Source organism: Chlorocebus sabaeus, chromosome 5, assembly GCF_047675955.1.
Source record: "Chlorocebus sabaeus isolate Y175 chromosome 5, mChlSab1.0.hap1, whole genome shotgun sequence".
In the NCBI taxonomy this organism is placed as follows: domain Eukaryota; kingdom Metazoa; phylum Chordata; class Mammalia; order Primates; family Cercopithecidae; genus Chlorocebus; species Chlorocebus sabaeus.
Window position 1 is genome coordinate 11,280,603 of NC_132908.1, and position 23,038 is coordinate 11,303,640.

Genomic DNA, 23,038 nt, shown 5'->3' on the forward strand with positions numbered 1-23,038 from the left:
AGGCCAGTGAGAAAAGGCCGCTGGGCCATGATTACACCAGGATACTTGCTATTAAAATGACTACAGGGCCAGGCGCAGTGGCTCATGCCTGTAATCCCAGCACTTTGGGAGGCCAAGGTGGGTGGATTGCTTGAGCCCAGGAATTCAAGAGCAGCCAAGGCAACATGGCAAAACCTCATCTCTACAAAAATTAGCTGAGTGTGATGGCGTGAGCCTGCTGGAAGATCATCTGAGCCTGGGAAGTTGGAAGCTGTAATGAGTCATGACTGTGCCACTGCACTCTAGCTTGGGCAACAGAGTGAGACCCTGTCAAATAAATAAACATTAAATAAAATAAAACGACTTCAGGACTCATTGGCCCCTGCCTATCTATGCTTATTGTTAGGAAGACACCACTAAAGCCCAGGGAAAACTAGAAACCAAGACAGGCTGCTAAGCAGAAGACACAGCCTATTTGTCTATTAGTGCAACAGGAGCTCCAAGAAAGAAGCTGGAGTAATGAGAATCACAGGACGTCCAGTGTGCCGGACGTCACGCTAGGTAGTCAAGAGTTATCAATCCACAGAACTTCCCCTAGGCCTTGAAAACTTAGGAAGGCAGACGTTAGCCAGGGAAACACATGACATTTAAAGCAGTATCACAGGCAAAGCCGAGAAGGAATCACCATATCATACCACCTGCTGCACCTCAGTAAAGCAGAGTAGCTGCAGAGAAAACAGAGTAAGGGTGGAGTAAGTGAGCTCTGCACCAGGGTTCTCATCTCAGCTCCTGTATTTACCGGCATGTGACGGTACCGGCTTCCTGTTGCTGCTGTAAAACATAACGGCAGACACAAATGTATTTTAAAGTTCTGGATGTCAAAAGTCCAAAATGAGTCTCACTGGGCTAAAATCAACCCTGGCCTTTTAGCAAGTCATGTTCCTTTGGGAGGCTCTAGGAGAGAATCCATTTCCTTGACTTTTCCAGCTCCAGAGGTCACCCACATCCCTTGGTTTGTGGCCCTTTCCTCCTTCAAAGCCAGTGACAACTGGACTGTCGGTCTCACATTACACTCTGCTATTTTGCCTCCAATTTTCATTCTTAAGAATCCTTCTGATTACACTGAGCCCACCCCAGTAACACAGGATAACCTCAGGGCCAGCTGATGAGCAATCTAATTCTCTTTGCTACCTTAATTCCTCCTTGCCATGTATCTAACCTATTCACAGGTTCTAGTAAGTGAGAAGTGGAGCTTTTTAAGGAGCCCTTATGAGCCCTGCCTACTACACTAACCCTGAGCAAGTTAACAACCTCCTCGAAGCTTCAGTTTCCTCATCTGTGAAAGTGGAATAATAAACAGTTCCTACTTCAAAGGGTGACAGTGAAGACTGTCATTCAGGTAAAGTGACTGGCTATGGAAGTGCTCAGTCAAGTATCAGCTTATCTGGTTCAACTGTATATAAAAGGTGGCCAAGGACAGACTAGAACTGGGCCTGTCTGCATGGAGTTGTGTGACTATAAGTTTCTGACTTTATTATGTGATCCCTAAGATTCTTTTCTAAGATTGTAATGCTTCTGGTTCTTTATCTAGGAGTCTTATCAACTTCCAAATATGAAAAAAACAAACTTGGAGAAATAGGATCAACACCCACACCCATACTCTTTTAAAAGAGGACAAGTTTAAAAGGGTAGAAAATATCACTAAATAATTAGAAAGTTAAGGTGCAATTTTTCAAATACCTGGGATCGAGGAATCAAAATCTCTCTAAATGAACACGAAATTTGGCTCTGAGCTTCCTGAAGCCAAAGTACAAGTGAACACACCTGTTGCTTTCCCCAGCCCCATCAATCTTCCACTCTGCATGTAGTTTCTTCCACCCTTACCTGCAGGCTGACCCTCCCACCCCCAAGCACCCATCTCCACTGAGTCATCTTCCCATCTCCACTGAGTAAGGAAGGCTGTCACAGACCCATCACCAAATTCTCATTGTGAGCAACCCTACTTCTTGGCCACACTGGCTGGTGGCTCCTGCTGATGGCAGGAAATGATGTGCATTCATCATTACAGCTATATCACACACCAGATCCTCAAATGGTTGTTGAATTATTTAATAAGAAATCATACTTCTGATTCTAACCTCAAGTGCTGGAAGGACCTTTTTTGGCCTTAGTTCTTATTTACAAGACTTAAGAAATAAGTCATGGAGGGGCACAGTGGCTCACGCCTTTAACCACAGCACTTTTTGAGGCTGAGGTGGCTGGACTGCTTCAGCCCAGGAGTTCAAGATCAGCCAGAGCAACATGATGAAACCACGTCTCTACAAAAAAATAGAAAAATTTGGCCAGGCGGGGTGGACGCCGCCTGTAATGCCAGCACTTTGGGAGGCTGAGGTGGTCAGATCACCTGAGGTCAGGAGTTCGAAACCAGCCTGACCAACATGGAGAAACCCCATTTCTACTAAAAAAAAAAAAAAAAAAAAAAAAAAAAAAAAATTAATTGGGCATGGTGGCACATGCCTGTAAATCCCAGCTACTCGGGAGGCAGGAGAATCACTTGAACCCAGGAGGCGGAGGTTGCAGTAAGCCAAGATCGTGCCATTGCACTCTAGCCTGGGCAACAAGAGTGAAACTCTGTCTTGGGGGGGAAAAATTGCCAGGCGTGGTGGTGCATGCCTATAGTCCCAGCTCCCTGGGGGGCTGAGGTGGGAGGATCACCTGAGCCTGGGGAGGTTGAGGCTGCAGTGAGCCATGACTGGCACTCCAGCCTGGGCAACAGAGCAAGACTCTGTCTCAAAAAAAAAAAGAAAAGAAAAGAAAAGAAATCATAACGGAAATAAAAGCATCTCCCATAAAATACACAAGGATTCCTTTGCTAAAATAATGGCAACTGACTTAAAAAGTCAGGTTTTTTGTTGTTGTTATTTGTTTGTTTTTGTTTTTTTGACAGAGTTTTGCTCTTGTTGCCCAGGCTGGAGTGCAATGGCATGACTTCAGCTCACCACAACCTCCGCCTCCCATGTTCAAGCGATTCTCCTGTCTCAGCCTCCCGAGCAGCTAGGATTACAGGCATGTGCCACCATGCCCAGATATTTTTGTATTTTTAATAAAGACCAGGTTTCTCCATGTTGGCCAGGTTGGTCTCAAACTCCTGACCTCAGGTGATCCACCTGCCTTGGCCTCCCAAAGTGCTGGGATTACAGGCACGAGCCACAGCGCCTGGCCCAAAGTACGAAATTTTTAATATATTTATTCTAATCTGATTTAGTCAGTACCCAGAAGGGTCTCAATGCAGGTAGATAGTTAGAAAAAGATACCCCCCATGAGTGGGTATAGTGACAACAAATGAAATTACCCAAGAAAACAAAACGATCCTAGAACCCATTCCACTTGCTGAGAACTGTTAGACTCAATGTCTGGTCCAAAGAGTTAGGCCCAAAAACCTGAGAAAATAAAGCAATCTCCAAGCCAGGCCTGCTTGTCAGTCCCTTGTTTTTCCAATGCCTTTTAAAATGTCACATACAGAGTAAGAAAACCCTAGCCTTCAGATCTCTCTTTTTTTTTTTGAGACAGGGTCTCACTTTTGTCACCCGGGCGGGCCAGAAAGCAGTGGCATGATCTCAGCTCACTGCAGCCCTGACCTCCTAGGTTCAAGCATCCTCCCACCTCAGCCCCTACGTACCTGCAACTACAGGCTACTTTTTGTATTTTTTGTAGCGATGGGGTTTCATCACACTGTGAAAGGCTGGTCTCAAACTCCTGAGCTCAAGGGATCCACCTGCCTCAGTCTCACAAAGTGCTAGGATTACAGGTGTGAGCCACCATGCCCTGCCAAGATCTCTTGATGCTGTATAAAATCTCACAATCTGACAGAACAGTGCTCCAGAAAAGCTTTCTTCATGTATAAGGTCTTGGAGGAAGGCACTTTTTATGTGTACTGACTCAGTTCCACAAGCAAATCTCAGCAGCATCAGACGCCACCTGGTGGACTAAAGGGACACTACACTGGAATCAAAGTTCTTCCTCCATTTAATACATTTCCTCTAAAACACTATTTCACAGAGGGAGTTCCTCAGAAAACTAATGCTGTAAGATTTCCTCATCAACTGAGTTTAGGAATTCCCAAAGGTGAAAGAAAGGAGTGGAAACAGTATCTTTAGTTAACAGTTTAGTGTGGCCGGGCGCAGTGGCTCACGCCTGTAATCCCAGCTCTTTGGGAGGATTGCCTGAGCTCAGGAGATTGAGACCAGCCTGGGCAACACAGTGAAACCCCATGTCTACTAAAATACAAAAAGATTAGCCAGGCATAGTAGCGTGTGCCTGTAGTTCCAGCTACTCGGGAAGCTGAGGCAGGACAATTGCTTGAACCCGGGAGGCGGAGGTTGCAGTGAGCAGAGAACGTGCGTCTCAAAAACAAAACGAAACAAAAAAATTTAGTGCATTTCCAAGATGACATTTAGGTACCATGTGAATTCAATTTGATCTCTGCCAAAAAAAAAAAAAATTGTTTTAACTTGCTGATGTGGTGGTGCATACCTGTAGTTCTAGCTACTCAGAAGGCTGAGGCAGAAGGATTGCTTGAGCCCAGGAGTTCAACGTTACAGAGACCACCACTGCATTCCAGCCTGGGCAACAAAGTGAGACCCTGTCTTGGCAAAAAAAAAAAAAAAAAAAAAAAAGAACCAGGCAGGGAAATTCCTACACTATGGTCTATGGAGCCTGAAGGGCCGGGCACAAGAAGTGGAGAAAGTGGTGAGAAGGGATCCAAAGTGATGTTTAAAATCCCGTAGCTAAAATCTTTCTCACGTGTCCTTTACCAGTCATTCATTCACCCTCTTAACTACAACTATGCTCAGGCAGGGTGTGGAGTTATAGGAGCAATAAAACAAAACTCTGCCATCAAGGTCCTCGGTAAATATTATCTGAACAAATTAGATCCTATTCTGGTGGGAGAGAGATTCAGTCCATTGGACAGGGAGAAAACCATGTGTTACAAACAGAAGCAGGTAGGAGGTGCACTGGAAAGGGGAAGAGACAGACTCTGCCTGATGGTCAGTCAATGACATCATTTCTTGTGTGGATGTTTTTACTAGAATAGGTAAAATACTTATCTGAGGTGCTTTCAGCCAGATGGCTTCGTTTCTAATTATGGTATAAAGACTATTATTTAACTTACACACAAAGTATTTCTTTACTTAATTACTTTACTCACACACAAAGTATTTCACATGATTTGACCTTATAAAATAAAGATTTATATATTTACCTCTAACCCTCCCCAAATTTACAGATAAACAAACTCAAACACAGAAAAGTTAAATATTTTGTTCCAAGTTTACAGACCCCACCAGGAGCAGACAAAGCGTAAGGACCAGGCACTCCTGGCTCCCAGCCCACTGTTTTTCTCCCTAAACTGCACTGCAAGCCCTTTTGTAGATCGGATGAAAAACAGGGTCAGAATTTGCTGCAAATCTTCTCTTTTAAAAAAGCCACTGAATTATAGTAGAATATGACAACATTTTACCAGAACACATTTTTACAGCAAATAATGAAATAATCATCAGATTTTTAAAAATCAAGCAAGCAACTTCAGAATATGACCCCTCTACCAAATTTTCTTTTGGCAATAAAGTAGCCTCTCTGCCAAGATCAAATGTAAACATGTTCCAAGAGGAACAGCCTTTGCAGTCCTGGAAGAATAAAGAAGTATAAGACAGCTGATTTCCTCCAGGCTTTTCAAACATACACAAAGATTGCCAGCCCACAATTAATCATCTAGCACCGTGAAACGATTAAACATTAATGAGAGATATGTAAAACCTACTATAAAAAATTAAAAGGAAGTTTTGAATAAATGAATAATCATGCTGTGAACCTAGAAAGGAAAGCTAAATGTTATGAACATGTCAATTATCTTCAAGTCAATTTATATATTTAACATAATTTCAACAAAATTCCAGCCAAAGGCAAGGATGGACATAAAAGAATATTCCACAAAACACAAGAACTAGAAGAAGTCCAGACTTGACCAAGTAATAGCAATTTACAAAGCAAGAACTTAGATTAAGTTTACTCAGACAAAAACAGGTATCTAGACCAAAATAAATCACAGAAATAGACCCAAATGCATGGAAAAATATGTTCTGTAGTAAAGCAGAAATCATCAAGGTTAGAGAGAAAGGAAACATCATTTTATAAATGAGAGGGGGAAAAAAATCAACTGTGCTCTATATTTTAAGCCAAAGTAAAGCCAGGCAGCATAAAGTGCTAAATAATTTTTAAATTTAAAAAAGAAGAAAATAAACTAATATAGTCATCAGATTTTCAGGAAAAAAGAAAAAAGGAAAACTAACCAGAAGGCTGGGCGCAGTGGCTCATGCCTGTAATCCCAGCACTTTGAGAAGCTGAGGTGGGTGGATCACTTGAGGTCATGAGTTTGAGATCAGCCTGGCCAACATGGCAAAAAACTGTCTCAACTAAAAATACAAAAATTAGGTGGGATGGTGGTGGGTGCCTGTAGTCCTAGCTACTTAGGAGGCTGAGGCATCAGAATCCCTTGAACCTGAGCCGAGGTTGCAGTGAGCTGAGATCACGCCACTGCACTCCAGCCTGGGCAAAAGAGAGAGACTCCAACTCAAAAAAAAAAAAAAAAGAAAAGAAAAGAAAAAAAAAAAGGCTAACACAATAATGGACAGAAATATGTGCAAGAGTTCCTGTCCACAGCACCTAACAGCTGGGCCAAGGTAAAGTGACAGATGAGCACTAAGGCCGAGCCTCTGAGAAAAAAGGAAACAGTTAAAACAGCAAGAGATGGCAGTTACTGTTACAGTGCTGAGGTGGGAAGTGAATTTCCTTTCTTTTACTGTGTAAAAATAGCAAATGTTAGACAAGTTTTGTTAAGTGGGGGGTAAAGGACCACAGAACCTGATCTTACAACCCAAGCCTCGCATGCTGGGGGGCAGGAATAAGCTCTCCTCACAGCACACCCTACAGCCCTGTGATGCTTCAGACGTGGTACACTCACAAATTATTTATGCACTGATGACCAGCTATCTTCAAAAAACAAATGCAGAACTTGCAAGTGGCCTGGCTATTTCTAAGACAATTAAAAAAAAAATCATTAAGGCAGGGCAAAGGCATGTGCATTGTATAAATGCTTGTGGCCTGCTGAACCAAGGTATCTGCTTTCTACTACAACGGTCTAAACACTTCTTCAGTTCAGCTCTCTATAACTAAATGTTAGATGTGTCAAATGTTTCTCCAGCCTTGATCTGTATATACAATCTAAACACGACATTGACCTAGAATTTAATTTGAAACTGTATCTTTTTTTTTTTGAGACGGAGTCTTGCTCTGTCGCCCGGGCTGGAGTGCAGTGGCCGGATCTCAGCTCACTGCAAGCTCCGCCTCCCGGGTTCACGCCATTCTCCTGCCTCAGCCTCCGGAGTAGCTGGGACTACAGGCACCCGCCACCTCGCCCGGCTAGTTTTTTTTTGTATTTTTAGTAGAGACGGGGTTTCACTGTGTTAGCCAGGATGGTCTCGATCTCCTGACCTCGTGATCCGCCCGTCTCGGCCTCCCTAAGTGCTGGGATTACAGGCTTGAGCCACCGCGCCCGGCCTGTATCTTTTTTTTTTTTAAGTGTGCATGTGTGTTTCTCCTACCTCCTACTGCACATCCGCTGTTAATAATAAGGAAAATACCATTTGACTTCAGGGTAGAAGAAAGGGAGAAAAACCCCAGATGCCCAAGACAAGATTTACTTTAGGGAATCCTTCATAGTGCACATATTACAGAAAATAATCATTTCCAAATGTGTGAATTTAGCTACAAAAAAATGGGGTGAAAAGGATTAATCAGAATTCATCTCGGCTCCTGCAAACTTGCATATGCAACAGAATTTTACAAGATCCAACTAGAATCACAGGATAGGGAAGAGACGTAGAGAAGGTAAATCAGACCACATTTATTATGAAAACAACTTGCATATAAATTTGTCAATTTTTTTTTTTTGAGATGGAGTCTCGCTCTTGTTGCCCAGGCTGGAGTGCAATGGCACGATCTTGGCTCGCCACAACCTCTGACTCCTGGATTCAAGTGATTCTTCTGCCTCATCCTCCCAAGTAGCTGAGATTACAGGCATGTACCACCACACCTGGTTAATTTTGTATTTTTAGTAGAGACAGGGTTTCTCCATGTTGGTTAGGCTGGTCTCGAACTCCTAACCTCAGGTGATCCGCCCATCTCGGCCTCCCAAAGTACTGGGATTACAGGCGTGAGCCACCGTGCCCGGCCAGGTATAAATTTGTCAAAATTAGTGATTTGACCAAGGAGGTTCATTTTGTACCTTTGAGTAATTTTTAATCATTTATCTCTTTCAACCTTATTTTATTTATCACTATTTACCCTTCTTTTGCTTAAAGAAAGGAGAAAAAAGCTACTATCTCGTATTAAAAGGGTATTCCTAAAAGAAACACCATTTTAGAAACCTCTGAATGAAAAAATAATTTAAAATGAGTAATGTATTTCTAATACGGCATAGCAGCACATAATATAACCCAATCAAATAACAAAACATGCTTCTACGACCTTGAAATGGCCTCTTCAGCTCACAAACTTGAATGCTACCATCACTTTAGTGACTGACTCTAGGTTACCCTTTTATATAATCTTCATTAAGGTCTGTCTTCTTCTGTGAAGGGCTTTATTTAATTTTCCATGAAGAGCTTTGAATGCATGCTTCTTAAGCTTATTTAAGTTGGCAGTATTTTGTTTTCAAAGTTCAAACTTTTATTTGCTAAGTCTTCTTAGTCACTTGAAACTGTGCAGCTCAAAGTCTTTCAATTAGACAGACATACTTGTATGACAGCTTGATTTTCTCCCCCTATGTCTCCCAGACAATGTGAATATAGTAGATTCTCTGTGCTTTTAAATAAAACCTTCAAGATATATATTTAAATGGCCAGTCATATAATTGTTTCATATATACTGTTTTAATATTCCAAAAATAAAAATAATAAAAGAATAATTACATATTTTTGGTTGATCTCCTGGGGGAAGATGATAGGGCCATTAATGTGATCACTTGCTTGGCAAAGACTGACTGAGCCCCTGCTTTAAGCCAGGCTATACAGAAAGAACTCTAACATGAGGAACATGGTCCCTACCCTCAGAAATCTTATAGTCTAGGGAATAAGACATTAAATAAATCATCTTGTAACCACACATGTAAATGCAATCTGTGTTAAGTGCTACAAAAGAAACAACAGGGTACCCAAGTTAGACTGGGGTAGAGGTTTCAGTTATTTAATTGTGGAAGTGATATTTGAGCTGGGCCCTGACAGGTGGAGAACTGGGACCTAGGGGTGGAGGCACATTCCAGGAAGAAGGACTAGCATGTGCAAAGGCCACAGTCCGAGGAAGGAGAAGTGAGTGGATACCAGTTACATGTCCACTGGTCTGGTCTAGGTGTGGGTGAAGGGGCACAGACTAGAGTGGTAACAAAGGGGATGGAGACAAGCGAGCAGATGAGAATGGATCTGACACAGAACTGACAGGCTGTAGAGTTAGGACTGAGAGAGAGCATAGAACAACATAAAATAATTGGGAGAATATGACCTTTCACTTAAAAACCAGGACACCAAACAATATACAATTCAACTAAGTCCAAAGAAAAATACAGATATAAGAAGCTGGCAGTATCCCATGCTGTAAAGTGACATGAGTTTTATACCTGGAAAAATACTTCTCAAAAGAAATGCATTGCTAAATTACAACCTATCTAACTGACAGACAAAATAACCACTAAAAATGCTGACAAAAACCTTTAACTATACATACAGAAAGAGATTACGATATAACAAATTTTAAAGTACAAAATATATAATTACAGATACAACGTGAAGTTCTCTCTCTCTCTCTCTCCCTCTCTCTATATATATATATATTTTTTTTTTAGGGTTTTTTTTTTTTAGTTTTTTTTTTTTTTTTGAGACAGAGTCTTGCTCTGTCACTCAGGCTGGAGTGCAATGGTGTGATCTTGGCTCACTGCAACCTCCGCCTCCCGGGTTCAAGGGATTCTCCTGCCTCAGCCTCCTAAGTAGCTGGGACTACAGGCGTGTGCCACCACGCCGGGCTAATTTTTGTATTTTTAGTAGAGACAGAGTTTTGTCATGTTGGCCAGGCTGTTCTCGAACCCCTGACCTCAGGTGATCTGCCCGCCTTGGCCTTCCAAAGTGCTGGGATTACAGGTGTGAGCCACTGCACTCAGCATATAGAAATATAAATATAAATAAACAAATATATATACATATATATATTTTTTTTTTTTTTTTTGAGACAGGATATTACTCTGTTCCCCAGGTTGCAGTGCAGTGGCACGATCTCGGCTCACTGCAACCTCTGCCTCCTGGGTTGAAGCGATTCTCCCACCTCAGCCTCCTGAGTAGCTGGGATTACAGGTGTGCACCACCACACCTGCCTAATTTTTGTATTCTTTGTAGAGATGTGGTTTTGTCATGTTGGCCAGGCTGGTCTCAATCTCCTGGACTCAAGCAATCCACCTGCCTCAGCCTCCCAAAGTGCTGGGACTACAGGCATAAGCCACTGCGCCCAGCCTCAAGCTATATTATTAGAAAGCTAAACATTTGAGAGACTATATGTGAAATAGAACAGTATTTCCTGTTTGCTAATGATGGAACATTAAACAATGTAATTATTAAAAATACAGTGACGGCCAAGCGCAGCGGCTCATGCCTGTAATCCCAGCACTTTGGGAACCAAGGCAGGTGGATCACCTGAGGTCAGGAGTCCGAGACCAGCCTGGCCAACATGGTAAAACCCCATATCTACTGAAAATACAAAAATTAGCCAGGCATGGTGGCAGGTGCCTATAGTTCCAGCTACTCAGGAGTCTGAGGCAGGAGAATCACTTGAACCCAGGACACAGATTCCAGTGAGCCAAGATCATGCCACTGCACTCCAGCCTGGGCGACAGAGTAACACTCCATCTAAAAATAAATAAAATAAATAAAAATACATTGAGAAAAGGAATCAAGCAAAGTAGAATATATATTAATAATAATACATGGAAAAGATGTAAATATCAATTCTACTGAAGTACCAATGTCTTAATATGAATCATTTTTTACCTTTCTTTAATGAATGTAATGCTGAGGTGAAGAAGGTCAAATAACCAGGAGGCTGGGGTGAGCCGCTGAACTCAAAGTACCCGAGTACTCCAGGCTGCAGGAAAAAGAGCAGAATTAGGTAAGTGAGGCACTGTCAACCACAGTGTAATGGAGGATATTTTAAAGCAAGAAAGACATATTATAATTTGACAATTAATGCATCTTGTTGCATTTCCTTTTTTCAAAAAGCCTAAGCACATGAGAAAAATTTCAGGTTGGGGTTGAACATCCCCTCCATTTAAACAACAAACAGGGTAAGGGATGGAGTTGCAGCAGCTTTGACAGGATTGCACAGTGGTCATTCAGGGGCCTTCAAAGCTGAAACTTCCTTCTGTCCCCACGAGTAGGTCTTTCCACACCCTGTTGACAGTACAATTCTCCCAGACTCAAAACTTCATCAGTAAGTTATGTCCTCAATCGCTTTTAACAACTCCAGACAAGCAGTGGCAATAATTTTCTTTTAACCTTTCTTAAGTTTCTTCTTGAATTGCTTTCTCTCATTGACTCCAAACACACCTTCACACTTTGCTGGAAATCAGGGTTAATCTTCACCTGTAATCAAGCCCTTTCAATGGGAAACAAACCATAGAACCGCCCCCCTCAAAACCCAGCATTCCACAGTGGCAACTCTCCTTTCCCTCAGGTCTGCAGAGGACCTACCTCCGGCCCTCTGGGCTCCTCCACCCTACATACTCATTTCCACCTGCTCATTCCATTCCTCTAAGCTGGGCACAGAACTCCCCTTCATTCTGCCAAACCAATTAACTGTCCCCTACCAGATACGTTCTGCCTTCCTGTTTACAATCACTTCTTCCTTCTTTGAAGGCCCTATGGCACTCATTCAGTCAGGTTTTGTTCTGTAATAATCGTATCTGCCTTAAAAGTCAAACTGTGAGATTCCTGAGGAAAGAGTGCTGGACTTAGAGTCAGAAGACCTAAGCTCAAGACTGAGATCTAGTGGCTGAAAGAACAGCCTCAGGAGAACCCTTCAATATGAACCCTCAGTTGCCTGATGTGGAAATAGGAACAATTCTTCACAGGGTTAGGCAAAGAGCAAGCCTGATGAACCGTAAAGCACTGGACAAATGAAAAGAATCCTTTTAAGCCCAAAAGCACTTGGCACCACACTCTATATTAGTAAGTCATTGCAGAAGCGAACTTGATCACTGAAACAAAATTGCATCCAAAACAGGGTAGAAATTTAATCTGCTGGTAAAATTTAAAATCAGTATGCTATATAAAAGAGGAAACTTCTGGCCGGGCGCGGTGGCTCATGCCCATAATCCCAGCACTCTGGGAGGCCGAGGCAACACCTGAGGTTGAGAGTTCGAGACCAGCCTGACCAACATGGAAAAACCCTGTCTCTATTACAAATACAAAATTAGCTGGGCGTGGTGGCACATGCCTGTAATCCCAGCTACTAGGGAGGCCGAGGCAGGAAAATCTCTTGAACCTGGGAGGTGGAGGTTGCGGCGGTGAGCTGAGATCGTACCATTGCACTCCAGCCTGGGCAGCAAGAGTGAAACTTTGTCTCAAAAAAGAAAAAAAAAAAAAGAGGAAACTTCTGATCTGTAGTGGAATATACTATCTTTCCAATCTAAACCACTTGCTTGTTCTAAGATTCCACTGTAAATGAATCAACTGGTTTTCATTCTGATACAAACTTAACATCTAGGCTGGGTGCAGTGGCTCACACTTGTAATCCCAGCACTTTGGGAGACCTAGGCGGGAGGATCATTTGAGGTCAGGAGTTCGAGACCAGCCTGGTCAACATGGTGAAACCCCGTCTCTATTAAAAAATACAAAAATTAGCCAGGTGTGGTGGTACGTGCCTGTAGTCGCAAATACTCAGGAAGCTGAGGCAAGAGAATCTCTTGAACCATGGGGGCGGAGGTTGCAGTGAGCTAAGATCATGCCCCTGCACTCCGGCCGGTGGGGGACAGAGCAAGACTCCATCTCAAAAAAAAAAAAAAAAGAAAAGAAAAAAAAAAAAGAAACAGAGTCTCACTCTGTTGCCCAGGCTCACACCTGTAATCCCAGAACTTTGGGAGGCTGAGGCGGGAGGATCACTTGTCGTCAGTTCAAGACCAGCCTGGCCCTCATGGTGGAACCCCATCTCTATTGAAAATACAAAAATTAGCCAGGCGTGGTGGTGCATGCCTGTAATCCCAGCTACTCGAGAGGCTGAGGCACCAGAATTGCTTGAACCAGGGAGGTGGAGGTTGCAGTGAGCCAAGATCGTGCCACTGCATTCTGGCCTGGGCAACAGAGAAAGACTCTGTCTCAAACAAACAAACACAAAACTATGAACTAAGAGAAACAGTGCGCAACATTCAGAGTAGAATTTTACAAACAATATGACAATGTCGGGTACCAGCATTCTACAATTCTGTCAAAATGCTCAAGTTTTCTGTCATCTGGCAATTTTACTTAACTCTCTTCTTCCCCCTAAAAGATTCCTGAGCCTTTCCCCATCCCATTTAAATTTAAAACAATTTTGTTACCAAGCTGTTAGGAATAAATGAATGAATGTATGCTAAATAAGTGTTCGTAAATGGATACAGAAATTTTGATTCTTAAAATATTTTGCCTGCAGATAGAAGAGTTTGAAATAATAATACTGTTAGCAATTGGTGAGTAAATTATACGATACAAGTCAAACGAATCTGTCAAGTGCTTTAAAAAATAAAAAAGAGGCCAGCAGCGCTGGCTCATGCCTGTAATCCCTTCAGATCACTTGAGGCCAGGAGTTTGAGGCCACCCTGGTCAGCCTGGTGAAACCCCGCTCTACTAAAAATACAAAAATTAGCCGAGCATCATAGTGGGTGCCTGTAGTTGCAGCTACCTGGGAGGCTGAGGCAGGAGAATTGCTTGAACCTGGGAGGTGGAGGTTGCAGTGAGCAGAGATCACACCACTGCACTCCAGACTATGGAACAGAGTGAGACTCTGTCTCAAAAAACCAAATAAATAAATAAGAAAGCAACCACTTATTGATGTAGAAGCTACCAATACCTAACACAATGATGTCCAAACAATACTGAAATTAGAGGAGCTAGAAAATTAGTCACTGAAACTTAAATTACCATTGCTCAGTCCTATTCCCTTTCCAATCAATTTAATATCCACTGAAATAAAAATGACACTGGCCAGGTGTGGTGGCTTATGTCTGTAATCCCAGGACTTTTGGGGGCTGAGATGGGAGGATCACCTGACCTAAGGAGTTCAAGACCAGCCTGGGCAACATGGCAAGATCTCATCTCTACAAAGTAAAAATAAAAATGACACTGGTTCTGTCAGAATATGTTGTTCACAGTAATCGACTTCATTTTCCTCTCTGTATTTAAATTGGCAGGAAGAACATTCGAGGAAGAGGGATTCCACAATTGGAGTAACTGAAGTAAGCAGAGTTTCTTTTTTCCTTTTTTGAGACAGTCTTTTTCTGTCGCCAAGGCTGGAGTGCAGTGGCGCGATCTCGGCTCACTGCAATCTCTGCCTCCCGGGTTAAAGCAATTCTCCTGCCTCAGTATCCCAAGTAGCTGGGATTACAGGCGCCCGTCACCATGTCCGGCTAATTTTTTGTATTTTTAGTAGAGACGGGGTTTCACCATGTTGGCCAGGCTGGTCGTGAACTCTGATCTCATGATCTGCCCGCCTCGGCCTCCCAAATTGCTGGGATTACAGGCGTGAGCCAGGGGGCCCGGCAGAATTTCTTAACATGGTTTGCAAGGAAATGACATAGAGCTCTTAATCTCCCTTTATGGGATCTCCTGGCAAGGTCATTTCAGTTTTTTAGCTACATTCATCATTTATAAGGTAAATATTGTAGTGCTTACCTGGATAGAAAATTCTAGACCCTATCCTGCCTCAATATTGTGACTATCATACACAGAATAATCCCAGTTCTGCAGAATAAATGTGAATGACCCAATTAATAACAGGAAAGGGCAAAACTCTGCTGCTTAAGAGCCATGGCATCATCCTTTATCTATATTTATTCTTTTAAGTATTCATTTAAAAAAAAAAAAAGCTACAGCCAAATTAAGGAGCCAATATCTTTAAAGTGTTCTATCATGAAAGAAAAAAGGTTCAAAAAATGACATTAAATAGCTAAATGTTTGAAGTTGTAAGCCCTAGGTAGACACTGAAGTTTCAATTCAGGAACCTTAAGTATTTCTTTGAGGAAGGAACATGATAGACAATAATTTGGGGAGCCACAAGGCTGGGCTATCATCCAGTCTCCACATAGGTAAACCACAGCCTCCCTGTACCTTAGCTTCTTAATCTGTTCGAAGGATCTACAATTTCCATCTACCTCACACGGCTGTTTGGAACATTAGAAATAAGCACTTGAAAACGAAAGAGCACTTGACAATGCATAGTTTATGCATTACTTCTTTGCTAATAACAACTAAAGTATTTCAGGGTTTACAAAGTTAAGAATTTTTACTATTCACCCTTTCATGTCTTTCTACGATGTTGAAGTAAATTAAAGGCAAAACTGTTGTCCTAGAAATTGTTTCTGGGCTCAGAGTCTTGTCTTTGTTTTATTTTGAGATGGGGTCTCACTCTGTCACCCAGGCTGGAGTGCAGTGGTACCATTATAGCTCATTGTAACCCCAAACTCCTGGGCTCAAGCAATTCTCCAGCCTCAGCCTCCCAAGTAGCTGGGACTACAGGCATGTGCCACCATGTCTGGCTAATTTTTAACATTTTGTTAGAGAGACAGGGTCTTATTTTGTTGCCCAGGCTGGTCTTGAATTCCTGTTTTCAAGCAATCCTCCCACCTTGGCCTCCCAAAGTGCTGGCATTACAGGCCTGAGGCACCTCACCGGGCCTCTTAGAGTCATATTTTACGAACATAAAACCGTGGTTGATGATTAGCAATCTGATATTGGTAGGTTTGAGATATCTAAGCCAAATAAAATATTTTCCATTGGTTAAAAACTTCCACTCTTCGGCCGGGTGCGGTGACTCACGCCTGTAATCCCAGCACTTTGGGAGGCTGAGGCAGGCGGAACACGAGGTCAGGAGATCGAGACCATCCTAGCTAACACGATGAAACTCCATCTCTACTAAAAATACAAAAAATTAGCCAGGCATGGTGGCACATGCCTGTAGTCCCAGGTAGTCAGGAGGCTGAGGCAGGAGAATCGCTTGAACCTGGGAGGTAGAGTGAGCCGAGATCACGCCACTACACTCCAGCCTGGACAAGAGAGAGACTCCATCTCAAAAAAAAAAAAAAAAATTCCACTCTAAGTAATTCAGTATCAAATCATCTGAATAGGCCTTTGAAACAATTCAACTGTAGGACTTCTAAAAAAATAAATAAATAAAGATACAATTAGAACATTCCTTTTTCTAACAATAGAATAAGCATATATGAATAGAGTTCCATATACATACAACAAAAGTTTACGTCAGCCGGGCACAGTGGCTTACACCTGCAATCCTAGCATTTTGGGAGGCTGAGGTGGGTGGACCGCTTGAGGCTAGGAGTTCAAGACCAGCCTGGTCAAATGGTGAAACCCCGTCTCTATTAAAAATACAAAAACAGCTGGGCGCGGTGGCACATGCCTGTAATCCCAGCTACTCAGGAGGCTGAGGCACGAGAATCACTTGAACCCAGGAAGTGGAGGTTGCAGTGAGATGAGATTGTGCCACCACACTGGGAGACAGAGCAAGACTCTGTCTCAAAAAAAAGTTTATGTCAGTAGAGAATATTATTTATTTCAGAACATCGTTGCTTCCCAAATAATGAATGCTAATTGTATTATTTTCTAATGGTCCAAAATGCTCACAAATGTCTGGATTAGAGACAAATTTATAACTAATCAATATTTTTTTCCTTCCTTAAAATCCAGATCCTACACAAGAAATTTTTTTTTTAAACAAGCAGGAAATTGTCACACACACTCCTACAAGATGTTACAAACACATCTAACAGACATTAAGTCAAGCAAGAAAACACAATCCTTCATTATGTCAAACCTTAGAAGTGCCATGAAAACATTAATTATTTTGACCCAATTTTGATATACTTAAATTTAAACACACTTGATACTGAAATCCATATTGATAAAAAATATAAACTGAGATAAGGCTCTTGACCAAAACAAGTATCTTTCTTAGTAAGATGTCTTTAAATTAGCAAGCTCCTTCACATATTTAAACTGTATAGGGTTTTTTGTTTGTTTTTTGGAAAAAATAAGGAATTTGAGTAAAAAGTTGAGTATCAGAGATAGCTCTAGTGATGACAATCTAACTCACCCCTAGCTATAATTCCCCCCCGATAACTTTCCAGCATTCTCTAGTCAAGGCACTGTTTAGTTTTCATCTTCTCTCTACTGTCACCATTATAAGCAGATAAACTTTTAATTATTAAATTAAGGCCTTCTGAGAGCCACATGAAAAAAGATGTGTTTTCTTCCTCTTAAGGCCTTAATTGGGAAAACTCAATTATTCAGAGCAGTAGCTCTTAACTGGGGGAATTTTGCCTCCTAAGGGGTATTTGGCAAGGTCTGCAGATATTTTTGGTTGTCACAACTCAGGGGAGAAAAGGGTGCTACCAACATGCAGTGGGTGGAGGCCAGGGATACTGCTAAATATCCTGCCAAGAACAGGACAGGCCCTCAAACCACAGAATTATCTGACCTCCAATGTCAACTGTGCCAAGGTTGAGAAACCCAAACTTAGCAGAATATTCAAAAGCTGATTGTGCTCTACTCCAGGGACTCCAAAAATTCCTTAACTTTCCTAATCATTCAACCGTCAAAACCACAACAGTGGCTTCATTTCCGGATGGAGAATTCTGTGTCTATATTATAGGCAATATGTGTGAAACTGACACATTTTCTAGGCTGTGCTATTTGGTATATTTTGCAAGACAAATGGTTTCACAAGTGTCATGCTGGGCTTCACTAGTGAGTTATTTCACAATTAATCAAGTACTATCTATCTCTTGCTAATGAGACAATCTCATCTCAGTGAGAAGCCCAGCAAAAGATGACACTAACCTGATAAAAGCCACAGCTTTTGGGAGGAAGTCATTTTAAAGGCTGACAGAAGTGATCGAGGGACCCCATCTTGGTAGCACTCTTGTGGTTCCCATTTTAAAGGCAGTCCAGCTTAATCACTGTTGTACATCACTCTAATTCAGTGGGCTGCCAAAAAACTTTAATGTAATGTTTTAAATGTCACCAGCAGTAATATAATCAGATTAGTGAGTCTAACATGAACTCCAAATCAATACTTGGAGCATAGTCTTTTAAAGTACTGCTGGGCTGGGCACGGTGGCTGATGCCTGTAATCCCAGCACTTTGTGAGGCTGAAGCAGAAGGATCGCTTGAGCCAAGATGGCACCACCGCACTCCAGCCTAGGTGACAGAGTGAAACCCTATCTCAAAAAAATAAAATAATCCAGCCTGGCCAACAGAGTGAAACCCCATCTCTACTAAAAATACAAAAAATTAGCCAGGTATGATGGTGCATGCCTGTAATCCCAGCTACTTAGGAGACTGAGGCAGAAGAATCACTTGAACCCAAGAGATGGAGGTTTCAGTGAGCCAAGATCACGCCACTGCACTCCAGCCTGGGTAACAGAGTGAGACCATGTCAAAAATAAATAAATAAATAAATAAATAAATAAATAAATAAATAAATAAGAGTACTGCTAAAAGCAGGTCTGTCTGACTCCTGATTCTTCACCATTTTGCTGTGCCATCTCGAGTCGCTCTGGCTGTAACCCACTGCAGATCCATGTCAAAACCCACTTATCACAACTTTACTATTAGAAGGAATCTCAAGGACACCCTGGCCCAGGCCCCTGATGCCCAGGAAGTAAGTAACCCGCCCGAAGTCACAGATCCAGTGAGTGTGCCAAAGGGATCAGGCCCCAGTACCCTGTCTCTTAATATAGCCCTCACCCACCAGCCTGCCCAGGGAAAATGAGAGGCAGGCCTTTGAGGTGCACAGACATCCATCTGCTATCTATGTAATTAAGGAATATTTATTCTGATGCATAGCTAAGAACTGTAAGCAGAATAACTAGATATTCATACTGCTGCTTGGGGAATCTCTGCTAACATTTTACACATATGTAGAGTTTCTAACACGATTGAAAAAAGCTATACTGATGTTCTGGTAAAAAAATTTGTATCCAATCCACACAGAATATAAATAGTGCGAACAGTAAAATTCAACTAGCCACAATTCTAAACTGTCGGGAAGGTCTGGATTTACATGGTTTTTTATCTCTATCAGATATTTATGGTCTTGATTTTGTCGTACCTAAGTATCATTTTACTTGTACTCAAGTATGATTTTATACTTGCTCCAGTGAATTTTTTGCAGAACTACTTTTACAACTTTTGAGGTTACATATTTTAATAATCCCAATACTGGCCTCACAATAAGAAGTCATTCTTAACCAGCATTAAAGATCCTATAGGGCTGGGCATGGTGGCTCATATCTGTAATCCCAACACTTTGGGAGGCCAACATGGGAGGATCACTTGAGGCCCAGAGTTCAAGACCAGCCTGGCCAACACGGCAAAACCCTCTTTAGTAAAAATACAAAAATTAGCTGGGCGTGGTGGCACATGCCTGTAATCCCAACTACTTGGGTGGCTGAGGCACAAGAAGCACTTGAACCCGGGAGGGGAGGCTGCAGTGAGCTGATATCACACTCCAGCCTGGGTGTCAGAGCAAGACTCTGTCTCAAAAAAAAAAAAAAAAACTATAAAAATAATTTACCAAGGGTTGAAGTTGGCAATGGAGAAGCAGGAAAGAAGCTACATTAGTAAAGTTAGAAAACTTTCTGTAAATAAGACCTTGAAATAGTTATATACTTCATAACATGGAAGGAAACATATTTCCAGTTTTCAAAAAAAACAAACTACAACTAACAAGAAAAACCAGGTATCTCATAGTACAATGCTATGAGAAGTGTCAAATAATATTCTTAGAAATTTGCAGCTGCACAGAAATTGTAAGTTAATTCTCATCTAAGTTAATTGTGAGGCAAGATGAAAATCTGTTGAAAATTCCCTAACAAAAAAACAAAGATTTTGCTAGTACTCTATTCTCTTAAAACTCTCTTGGACAAACCATCCTTACAGTCAGTATCTCAGAAAGCATTTAACTGGGGCTGATGCATCACATGACCTTTGACTTGCTGCAATTCAGGAGGTTTTTTTTAAAACCCCTTTAATACAAACAATCCAATACAACCCAGTGAAAGGCCTTGAGTATGGAGGAGGAGATATGAAAGACAAGTACCTCGTAGTTTGAGAGAAAATCTAGTAATTCTGATTGAGATGGGATGTAGAGAAGTGGTTTCATCACCCGGCGGACAAACTTCTCAATGTAAACAGCACTCATGGGGCCTTTGTATTCGATTGGTCCAAAACTAGTGCCAAAAAATAAAAATAAAAATAAAAATAATAAAAATAATACACCATGCATTAAGCCTGTAATGTAGAACTAAAATCATCACCACCACAAAATGAAAATGTCTTGCTTTGGGATCCAACCAAGTCACAGATCAGTAGCCTGCTTTGCTCAGGAGGTGACCAGAGAATTAAGAATAAGCATTTTAGGTGAGGAGAGGCGGAAGCAGCCCCTATCCTTCTATGATCTTGAATTCAACTGCAAACTGAATTGCCAAACAAAAAAATTTATTCTTGTCTCTGAAAAAAAAATTAATTCCCACAATATTTCTTTTAAAAACAAAACAGAAAGACAACCCTGGAAATTGACCTCATGCTAAGGGATTCCAGGATTTAACTATACAATTCAATGTAGGCGGGCAGATTTTCCTTCTACTAGTCACTGTAAGGTAAGGGACAGGTTGAACAGTTGGCCCTTGCCCTACTAAAAAGAAAAAGGCGGACAAAGGATCACTGAATGAACCTTAAACTTATTTGAAGCTTTATTACAACAACAACAAATTATGTGAAGGTCTGAAGTCAGTGACCAGTATAAATGATCTGTCTTCCTTTCCCCTCCAATTGTGCCTGGGAACACACACAATTTGATTCAGTGCCACTAAGTAATACCACCACCATTCAGTTATCCTTCTAAGCTAATCAGAATTCTCATGTGCCTCTCTTCAATCTCACGCAATACAGACACTGCCCATATATAATTGGATGGTAGGTGGCAAGGGTGGGGGGTTATGGTGAAATTCAACAACTGCATAATCATTCTTATCTCTAAACAGAAATTGACATTAAGCTTACTGTTAACAGTAACAATAGAGCCCAGTGAAGATTTTATAAAGGCTGTGATTATAATACTAGAATACATGGTTACAGAAATTCACATAGACACACACACACACAGACACACACAAACACACACACACACACAGTGATGAGATAAACACAATTCTTCAATGTGCACTGCAGAATGATGTCAAAGGAATATTAGCATGAAAAAAAGTGAAAACAGCATTCTCTACATGTACAGCTGTGAGACAGTTAAGAATTCGACCAAATCAAGACTTACTACAAATTAGTTCAGTCTAAAAATTACCACCACCACCAACCCCATCAACCACCAATAATTTTTAATTTAAAGGAAGAAATCAAAAAAGCATCTAACTTATTCCAGAAAAAGGAGCTACCAATCTGGAAACCTCAACTACTCAGGCCAAGAGGCTTTGCTGAGTTTTCCTGGTGTGATATTACAAGGGTCCTAGTGACTTATAAAACCCAACAACACTAAGACAGGGGTGTGGAGGCAGGCATTTCAAGGTGCATGCCACCTCAAATTCCTCATCTGTAAAATAAGAAGGTTGGACATATTCCTAAAGTTCCTTCAAGGTCCCTTCAATCTTTCTGCAAAAGCTAAGTAAACAAATATACATACATATTTGACAATACTGTATACCCACATATCCGAAAATGACATTTGTACTTGATTCCATGGAACTCTTCTGATTTTAATGTCACATCACATTAAGTCCACCTCTGAGCAGCCTGAAAGGACTATACCCCCCAACTAGGCTTCCATGCCCTTTTTCAAAGCCAAAAAGAAATGCAAGGACTTCAGCAGGGCAAGCTCATCATCCCATTACAGAGCACAGAGTTAAGTACCACCTTATACTTACCTTTAAAACAAAAAGAGTAACTCTGAGAAAGTATTCCTGTATCCGAAAAAGCCTGTACTTGAACCTTCCACGTAAAGGCAGAACCTCTAAGTTACTGGCCAAAAAGTGGGGAAGAAATCTGAAAATCATCTTAGTGGTCCCTAAGCAAACACTGGCTTGTTACTACAAATATTAAAACACAAACTTCTAATATCCAGAGGAAAACGTGGGGGTAGAGATGGAGTAAGAAAGTGTGTTTTTGCCCAAATACTATCTAATAGTTCCTGGGAGTCAATACTGTGTGCCAGACAACAGCTTATGTTACAGACACAGAAATGGGATGGAATGTGACAGAGAACCCACAAATCGTTGTTTGTTGATGTCTGCTATAAATCCCCAGTGATTATGGCCCAAGAAGTTTAGAAGGAAAAAGCAAAGCTCTCTATTAATCAAATCTCCTTTACCCATTTTACCTTCAACAAACTTCAAGCCAATCACCCTGAACAAAGTCCAAAGTCCAAAGTCCTATCAAGTCAGATTTTTAGACATTACTTATCATTCACAGCAGGGTCTGGGCTGTACTCTAGTACAGCCCAGGTTGAGACCAGCCTGGCCAACATGGTAAAACCCTGTCTCTACTAAAAATACAAAAATGAGCCAGGCATGGTGGCAGGCGCCTGTAATCCCAGCTACTTGGGAGGCTGAGACAGGAAAACTGCTTGAACCCGGAGGCAGAGGCTGCAGTGAGCCGAGATTGCACCACTGCACTCCAGCCTGGGCAAC

The 23,038-nt window shown here is 41.6% G+C and overlaps 1 protein-coding gene across 3 annotated transcripts in view; it reads right to left on the reverse strand.

Moving 5' to 3' along the window:
• TXNDC11 (thioredoxin domain containing 11) overlaps positions 1-23,038 on the reverse strand; it is a 63,293-nt gene that overhangs the window by 30,557 nt on the left and 9,698 nt on the right. For 2 of the 3 annotated variants that reach the window (XM_007985937.3, XM_037989847.2), the window contains exons 4-5: positions 20,443-20,572; positions 11,127-11,220 (exon numbers count right to left, since the gene is read on the reverse strand). In XM_007985937.3, the coding sequence (XP_007984128.1) occupies positions 11,127-11,220; positions 20,443-20,572 (224 nt within the window). The remainder of the gene's footprint in view (positions 1-11,126; positions 11,221-20,442; positions 20,573-23,038) is intronic. The other variant, XM_037989846.2, reaches the window with a different exon arrangement.